The sequence below is a fragment of the Ostrea edulis genome, chromosome 4 (assembly GCF_947568905.1).
Source record: "Ostrea edulis chromosome 4, xbOstEdul1.1, whole genome shotgun sequence".
NCBI lineage: Eukaryota > Metazoa > Mollusca > Bivalvia > Ostreida > Ostreidae > Ostrea > Ostrea edulis.
The window spans coordinates 62959237-62968811 of NC_079167.1; the positions used below are offsets into that span (position 1 = coordinate 62959237).

At 35.7% G+C, this 9575-nt stretch overlaps 1 protein-coding gene across 50 annotated transcripts in view; it reads left to right on the forward strand.

Annotated features, from left to right (window-relative positions):
• LOC125672308 (RNA binding protein fox-1 homolog 2-like) overlaps nucleotides 1-9575 on the forward strand; it is a 31343-nt gene that overhangs the window by 7893 nt on the left and 13875 nt on the right. For 4 of the 50 annotated variants that reach the window (XM_048908525.2, XM_048908526.2, XM_056163345.1 and 1 more), the window contains exons 2-3: nucleotides 7481-7708; nucleotides 8757-8807. In XM_048908525.2, coding sequence (XP_048764482.1) covers nucleotides 7481-7708; nucleotides 8757-8807 — 279 coding nt within the window. Of the gene's footprint in view, nucleotides 1-248; nucleotides 2640-4128; nucleotides 4441-4600; nucleotides 4879-5884; nucleotides 6185-7285; nucleotides 7392-7480; nucleotides 7709-8756; nucleotides 8808-9575 lie in introns of those variants that run through there. The other 46 variants (XM_048908527.2, XM_048908528.2, XM_056163350.1 and 43 more) reach the window with 31 other exon arrangements.

A 9575-nucleotide genomic window follows, 5' to 3' on the forward strand; every position in this document is an offset into this window, starting at 1 on the left:
GGCAAGGTCATTGGAGGGATTTTAAAAGTTTTTCATAGGAATATGTAGGATAAATTCTTTCAAAATCTTCTCATTGACAAGAGCAATAAGGATACATTCAAATTAATATGTATAAAACGTCATGTACTGCAGATTAAAATTTGTTCAGTTTATGACCCAAAAGGCTGGAGTCACAGCAGGACTTCAAAGTTTTACATAGGAATGTATAGGAAAATTTAATCTTAAACATTCACCCCTCCCTGTTTTCTTTTTTCTTTTAATGTTTTCCCAAGAATCACAAAATGTAAGGTATAGTTGTTAAATTATTATGAAAGTGTCACCATGTAGTGCAGATTCAGACTGCTTAATCTGCGACCCCCGGGTCAGGATGGGGCACAATAGGGATTTAGAGTGTAGCATACAAATGTACAAGGAAAATGTTTTCATATTTTCCTCTCAAAAAGCCACAAGGGTGCTGTTTGTTAAATTAGTATGCAAGTAGTATGCAAGTACGATCTAGTGTTAAGTAGATTCAGTTCTGTTCAAACCATGACACAGGGCCTAGAGTGGGATCTTAGTGTCCCAGTTATATGATTGTCTATCTATGTATGGGCATAGTGACTCGTACGGACACTGTGACCCATGTGAACATGGGCTTCTTGTAATTCATGATAGATTGTGATATTTGATCATTTCTTTTTAGTCAAACTGAAGGTGTCTTTTACATTCTGGATTGAGTTTGAATTGTTTACACAGTATCTTGATATCCAGAACTTTCTTAACCAGATCAAAACCTCTTGCTGCAAGGTGGCCCCTTCTCCACATGTAGCCCCTTCACAGTTTGATTTTAATGCAATTGCCCCTTTCTCCACTGCAAGTAAACACCTTGTCATCAACAACTGTGTATGATAATGATTGCAACTGCATGTATATGTATGTGAAGTATATGGTGGGGGGGGGGGGGGGGGGGGATCTTCAAAAGTCTCAAAGGCCAGGGAATTGATGAATTGTCTTGCTATGCTATGAGAAAGGACTTCATTGTTGCTGATTAGATGCGCTGTCTTTAGTGAAGACTTCGTTGAAAGAATGTAAATGCTGTGGATACATAAAATTCATGAATGATATGAAGAAGTTCTCAGGAATTGGAAATTAACCTAAATCAATACATTTATCATCAAGAGGATATAATAGTATTGTAGTATTTCATCAATAACAAACAATTACCAAGATCAGATATTTATTAGTCACTTGTTTTCTAGCTAAACCTTAGGAGTAATGGTATAATTAACAGGATTTAGATGTCCAGGGGCTACATAACACTACATCACCACCCTGTTGATAGATGTGGGGCCTGGGGCACGCCACAAACTGGCTACTAGCTGGATAGGTACTCCTATAATTCATTTGCTCTTGCTCAGGGATAAATTTCATGACTTTGAGATGGCCAGAAAAATAATGTGCTGTCACAAAAGTTTGTCAGATGTGTCTAAGTACTGCTTACACATAATTTAGACCCAAATGTTCTGAAGTGACCAAGGATAAAATATTCACTACAAAAAGTTGACATGTTCAGTGTTTGAGTCCAAAGGCTTTTTGGAGAGATTTTTTAATGCTGTGTATATAAATGTGGTGGACTTGAAATATTCATTGGATTTTAAAATCAAAGTTTTTGAATAACCAAGAATAGAAAGTGTGAAAATGGTAAGTTGTTCTCTTTTTCTTACTGAATTTAAAATTCTGAATTTTGATGAAAATCCTGTGGGGTATACCTTTAATAAATCATGTTTTTCTTTTCTACCATAATGCCATTAACAGCTTAGGGTGTTAAAGGCTGGTAAAGGCACAAGTCAAAGAAGATTTAAATTCAAAGTCTGGAGCTTTGATTTGTAAATTGATCTAATCTATGTGCCTAATCATTTACCAGACTTTCTCTTTTCTTGAAGACATGCATGTTATTGTTAGTTTTATTTTATGAAAGTTGATCACAGCTGTCAGATTTGTCCCAGGTTAAAACCCAAACCAATATCAAGGCTCTGAAAGCCCAGGTAATCAATTTGAAATTAAAGCGTTGGAGTGCGTAACAGACAGGCAGAGAGAGATGGCCATGTTCTCTGTCATTGTTTAACAATAGCGTCACAAAGCCTGCCTGCGCTCCAGGTATTCTAGGGAATTGTGATATGACTTGACCCGTGTCCTATTACCATCTACACACTCCATGTTAGAACAGGGCAAATTTTACTGGTGTAGCCTGTGTTCTCAGGAGAAAATTTCTAGACTTTAGTTATGCCGTGTCACAGAGTCAACTTTATCTATATGTCCAAGTGATTATATAGGAGGAGTTTTAAATGACCATTTCTACTGAGAAACTATGATAAGAGGGGACAAGTACATCTGTTATGCATCTGGATAATTTCTCATGATGGTGAAACTGTTTCCATGAGAAAACATCTTTCTTAATCAGTTTTTTTCTTCTGAGGGAAGTGAATGTGACACTTTGCTCTACCTGGATTTTTTTTTTTTACCTGAGTGTGTGTATGCTTCCAAGTGTGTATATTCAATCAATTAGTGACATTGTGTGTGCTGTGGTCAGATGTACATGCATCTAATTATATCTTCCTCCTAGCAGTGGAATGCTATTGACAACACAACTCTATGCACCTGTGAGTATATCCAAATTATAGACTTATTAGATGTGACAAATGACAACAATTGTCTTGTTTACATCTAAGGTAGTTTGCCTGTCCTCATGATATGCTGTGTTGAGTTTTATTTTGGGACCATTTTCCATGTGTAATTTATGTCAAAATCAATATATTGGGGCTGGTTATAAATCAGGGAAATGATGTCTATTGATTTTTGTTTTCTTTTGTGGCTCAGACTGCATTTGTATCCCTTTGGGCATAAACAGGAAAAAGTTGACCTAGCAAAATGATGGGTCAATGAATGCTAGATAATACTGCCAGAGGGTGTATCTTGGAAAGTCGCAAGTTATCCATGTCTTTTTACATGCTGTACACTAATGAGATATCTAGCAGGTGACAAGCCTTCCCTCGAGGTCAGGTGTATAACAGTTTGTGAAGATTAAACCCAAACTCTAGATTAGTGCCTGTAAGGACGGTTGTAAATATTCTTTGATGGCCAAATTTCATAAAGTTTGAGAAATTGTTGCGTTATCTATGTTGTAAAATTTTATTGCTGGTCCACAGTATGAGATTGAAAGGGGTTTGACTCCAGCCTTTGTTTGTTTACATTTACTTGTATGTTTTAATACCTTCATCTACTCTTGTGTCTTGTTTCCTGAAGATTAAAGGTGTTGGGGTTTCTTTAAATACCCAGCTAAAGGATAGTACCTACTACCAACACAACTATGTATGACATGCAAGAAGTGCTGTCAACTTTTAAAGGGTTAATGTCTGAAGAAGGAAATCAAATTAAATCTCCAATCTGCCTTGCTCTTTTGTTGATCCATGAAATTTGCTTATAATTGCAACTATTGACTCAGAGATGGCCCCTCTGATTCCTGTATATATCAGACTGCAATCTATCTAACTTTAATCTCCCAGATGTTTGAAGGAGTAAGATATCTTGTAACTCTGTAATATCAATATAAACATGTAATATCAATTAAAAACCATCAATCTTTTGTCTATTCACATATTTTTTTTTCAAATTAATTCATTGTCAAAACTATAAGATGCTGTAAATTTACTTTGTTATCAAGGAAATGTACATGGTAGGAATTACAAGTTGTTCCCCTTTCTCTGCAGTATCAGCAGTTTACATGTAATGCAATTGCATCTTTGATTGATATGTTGTAAGTTTCATTTGTGAAAACAATGTCGTCTGCTTTTTTATGCTATGGTATATTGAGAAAATCACAGAGATTATAATGTATCCAATATTTGAGTCAGGGCAAAAAGTTTTTACCACCATCATAAATGACTGGGATTCCATAAATGATGAAGTCTGGGTATGTTTAATGTCCAATGTATTGTACAGTTTTGATTCTACTGGCATTGATAAATTATGAAAATTGATAAGGATCCCTGATATCAATATAAACACCTAAGTAGCATTTTAAAAGTCTATAACCACAACATCTTTTAAATAATGAATTTAGATACACTCTGTTTACGATTTTTAGGAGATTCTAGTTTCTTTTTATGTGAGTTGTTCACAAGAAACACCATTCACACTACCTCCCTGCTTACCCCTTATCTTAGACGGCTCCAACTCCAAGTTTGGAACCTGCTGTTAACCAATGGATGTTGGTAGATACCTATGACCCCCATAGACAAGATGGGGCTTAATTTACACCAGATGCCAGCACATTTGTTCCCTTTACATCAGTTTTTGATAACACACCGCCATTTTGGATGGTGTGATTTCCAAGAGAAAATTTGAGATTTAAAAAACATGAATCCCATGATGTGGCCAGGAGCACCATTGACCAAAGCTTTGGTAAAGTCATTTAATGTGTTGTTATTCAGTAGTTTTTTGTATGTTTGTTATAGGCACTTGCATGGTACAAAGTGATGCAAAAAACATCATGTGCAAAATACTCCTAAAATGTGATTTGGGACAGCTGTGTCCTTGATATGGTGTATGTTAAGCCTGACTGCACAAAATTTGTCATAGTAGATATACATTCTGGCTACAGTTAATTGGAAAATCAATTTATCTGTGTTATAACTGTTATTTGTGCATGAAATAGGAGTACGTATTATATTTAACCTTTCATTCTGTATACAAATTGGTTCTAATGCCCGTATAATGTAGATAACACTCATATGGGAGTATCATTTTGTACAGTACATGTAGATGAACAAAATGTGGTTACCAATGCATTCTGTGGGAACCACTACAAATCACGTTCAGGATTTACAATTTCTGAATATGGTAAAATATTTATAATGTATTTGGTTTTTTAGCTAGTTAGTAATTTCATATAGTTTTGTTGAAGTATAGGAAAATAATGTGCGCTACAAAGTTGTGAAAATATGTCTTCTGTTAGCAGCAAGGCTATGACCAGTTTACATTATTCACAGCTGGTGAAATGGTTACCATGGACAGGGCCGTAAGTAGGGTTCTAAATCAGGGGAGGCAGGGGATTGGGGGCCGCCGATTGACTTTACGACTGAAAATGACACTTTTTAAATCCCAATTTATCATGTTTGTGTTTCATTTGTACTATGTAAAGAATCGTAATATGGTGTCAAAGACAAAGGTGCTTGTCTTCATTTTAAACATATATCCTATAATATAACATTTATATAATTTTATTTTCTTTTTTGCCAAAAAATCAGACGAGGCAGTTGCCTCGTCTGCCTCATCGGCAGTTACGGCCCTGATGGAAATATATTGGATTTTTTACACACAGGGAATTTAAAGTTATGAATAGATATTTAGCTACACAATGTATGTCACCTAGCATTTTACAGATAAAGGAAGTGAATTGTGTGTAAATCTTTCATTTTATGTATTGAAAGCAGATTTTGCTCAAGTCCCGGCATCACAAGACTTTGACATAGTGAATAATAGTAGATTAAGTATATTTCAGAAATTGCTCATATGACGTTATTCTCTAAGGTAATCTTAGAAAATAAAGCTGTGTGAATGAATCCCGATTTGGATGTTACATTGTAATGTGTGAAATTATATAGAATATGGGAATAAAAGCAATTTTTGCAAGACAGTAATCTCTGAAGTTAAACCCTCAATCTTAGTGCATAATGTGAAGAGAGAAAAATTATCTAAAAAAAAAAAACCAAGTAAAAGTGTACAAATTATGATTAGTATATGGAGTTCCCAGTGGGGAGAGGCTCCCCACCAAAGCCTTATGCCTTGTTTATTGACTGGAGAGGATTAACAGGGATATATAGAGGAAGTAGGTGTCACATCTGGTGATATCATGTCTGCCAAGCTATACACACACACACACAGTACAGTGACAGTGGGCCACTCTCCAGCTGGTCAATAATTGACATCATTTACCACTGAATCACAGGCTGCAAGTACTCCCAATCGGAAGAAATTTTCCTAATGTTCTTGCTGGTGTTTTCTTGTGTTTGTAACTTCTTTTGTGAATAGTGAGTGGGTTGCAGCTGTTTTAGATGTGCTTTGTGTATTGTTACACTTAATTCTAACAGAAACACACAAGATGGTGCTAGGATCTGCCATGATTCGAGCTCCACTGGCTTTCCAGGTAATGATGAAAAATTGTGTTGTTTTTAGTGGAGAGATAATATTTCTGATTAATTAATATAATCTAATGCAGCATTAGTCATGTATATGAGGATAATGTTAGCAAATTACTCTTACAAGTGCAGTATCGATGAAGCAGAATGATTAGTCCTGGGAATTTCTTTGTCTATTGCCTAAACTGTTCAGAATTTTTGCTACAGAGGGTGTTATTCTGAATGAGAAAGAATGCTAATTCAATTGTTACCCATGAGGCTCTCTGCTAGGCCTAAAATTGATCATTCCTTACCATGGTGCCTGTGTTGTTACATCGTAATATGGCAGAGATAAGGGGGAAATTGCCCATTCTCAACTCTTTGGATAAAAAGGTTGGAGATTTGTGGTTTATTATTGAAGTTGAATTTCATATTTTTAAACTGACTTATAATGTAACTTTATGATTGGCATTGCTGTATTATTTTAGTTTTGATGTAGCATTTTCACCATTTTATGGTGCTGCAAGCGTTTTGCATTGGTTGTGGTTTATACAACAGCATATGTGATATTTGTAGGAAGCTGCCTTTGAGCCTAAGGACAACACAATGTATAAAAGTTGTATAATGAAACATTGATTTTTGTAACTGTTACATGTGTTGCAATTAATATGAATATGTTGGTGAACTGCAAAGTCCACATTGTACCAATATCTGAGTTAGTTGTGTTATAGGTTGTGTCATAGCATATGTGTTATAGGTTGTGTCATAGCATATTTGGATATTGATAAAAGACATGAGGTTAAGTTTTGCAAAAAAGTAATTATTTAGAGATATTGGTTGGAGAAACAAATGAATCATTTGGTCTAGACTCATTGTTGACATCTGTCATCACATTTGTAACACACAAAGTCCAAACTGTCATGCTGAACAATTAAAACAAAATTTGGACTGACACGGAGGGAATGGATTTAATTTGCACCTAGATTCAATTTCCTGTTGCATGAAGTCTGAATTTTATTTCAAGTTAATCTAAATATGGTATGGTAGCTGAGTTCAGTCCAAATTACACATCCATGTTAAGTGCAGCTGAGACTGCATGTATGTGTTGTTGTTAAACTTGGAATAGGATCAAATCAAGTAGGAAGGAAGTGAGTACTTGTGACTTCGTTGAGGAAGGCATGAGCCTTTGTTTGGTGTCGTGTACAGTATTTTGTATTAATGGCGGACTCTGACATGGTATCTCTGTTTATTTTCTCTCCATACCTAATATGATTTTGTCAGCCAGCAGTCAATGTTACTCACCGATTGTTTTCTTTCTTTTACAGCACATGGTGCAGAATCAAATGACCTCTGCATATCCTTATGCAGCACAGACAGGCATAGATGAATATGGCCACCCCCAACAAGTCGTAGTTACTAGTCAGCCAGTGTCCGTGGCACCCACTGCTGAGCAGGCTGCCACATTCAAGACTGACTCAGCCACCTACCCCACCACTACAGTCGCTGCCAATGGGGGTGTCGAGCAGCAGACGGTAAGACCAGGAAACCTCGATGTACGTTTCAACTCTTTATTCTAGGCATGGATCTGTATGAGTTTGTCTAACAGTAGGTCTGCCTTCATATTTTTTGCTGCTGTGTGGTTTCATCACCAATTTGAGCAGAAATTCATACACCACAATGTTTATTCAGGCAGCCACCCTGATTAAGTAGCAATATATGGGCATGCTATGTGTGAATCTGTGATAGTTTCTTTATCCTGTGTAGAAAATTATTGATTTCTTGACTGGTTGTCAAATTTGCACATATTTTGAAACAGCTTCTTCGAAATTAACTTAGTTATAACTGTATACTATCTCTAGATAGTCATATTTTGTTTGCAGATGAATGCTCAATTTGTAACTAGATGTTCACCATTGAATAATGAAAGCTCAGAGGCAGAATTATCGATTGCTTTTTTTACTGTGTGGATTTACTTGGGCAATGTCTGACACTATCACAGATCTTGTGTCTAATTATATTGATGTAATAGTGCTAAGAATCATCCAGCATTGTGCCATCACCCCCTTTATATTTCATCCTCATGGTACTGCAGTCATGGTTGACTTCATTTTCATCATACTCATGGTCTGGTAATGCTAGTGAATGAAAGAGTTGAAACAGTCATAGAAAAACATCAATAGATAATTCTCAATTTATATTACTGATGTGTGATAAAAAAAAGTATCTGTAAATTAAGTTATTGTGGAAAAAAATATGTTCCTGGAATTTGTTGTTGATCAACTGTTTCCTCTTACTAAACGTATGAACTATGCAGTGTTTGTCTCTCGGGCAGACAGGAATTCCTGCAAAGAGGAGCCTGTGCCAAGAAGATACCAGAACTTTTGTGTGATAGTATACTGAGTCACTTCATTCTAAACATAGATACAGTCTCATAGTCACAAGTGTGAGATGAGAATTAATGAAGTCTTTCTTCGTATTTCATACTCCCATCTCCTAACTTAACACTTCTTAAGAAAAAAATCTAATGATGGCCCTCAGACCTTCATGTTTGGTGAGCGGTAAGCATTTTTGTTATACATGTTTATGTGACTTTTATTTTAGGGAATTCCAAGAGCATATCCCTATGAAGAAATGCTGGCGGGGATCAACAAGGTTCATCACTTACTGCATGTTATAAACACACTCCTTCAACCCCCCAGTCATCTAAAAACGAATTAGCTAATACCAGTATTAATTATTCAGAGACTCTGGACCATAAGGTTCTTGTGAGACCATACATCTCCCAGTGCTTGTTAGTGGTGTGACCTACAGGAAATAAGGTTATTTTACAGATAGGGGAATTTTGGGGGAAAGGTCAGAATCTCTCATTGAGAGGTGTATGGTCTCATTTTATCACAGCATTTATATAACAGTGTGTGGTGTTTGGAAAATGGTTGTAGTTTATTTATTAACATGAGGTTTTTAGTTTTCAAGAAGATAAGGAGAAGGATATCATGTTCTACTGTAAAAAGGGAAGGGCTTAGAAAAAAATCATTTTGGTTCTTAGTGTATGAAAAATTTGTGAAGAGCTTACATTTAGAAAGTTTTTATCACAAGATGAAGATAATGAGAATTCTTCCTTCTCCTTATTTTATATTTTTCTTTTTTGCATCATGATTGCCTCTTCTCAAGGTTCTTATCTTAACCTAGATTTTGAGTTAATTTGGTTACTCTTACTACAAAAAGCAAACCTTGAGATTAGGACTTGGTGATTTGAAGTTTTTTGTTTTCCAGTTTGAGCTTGGGTATGGGCGATTCAAGTTATCATATCTTTACACATATATATCATGATTTGATTTTCAATATTGCTTTTTCAGTACTCAGTAGTATTACTTCTTCAATACACTTGTTAGTCTCACTTGTCTTATATAAATGTTTATA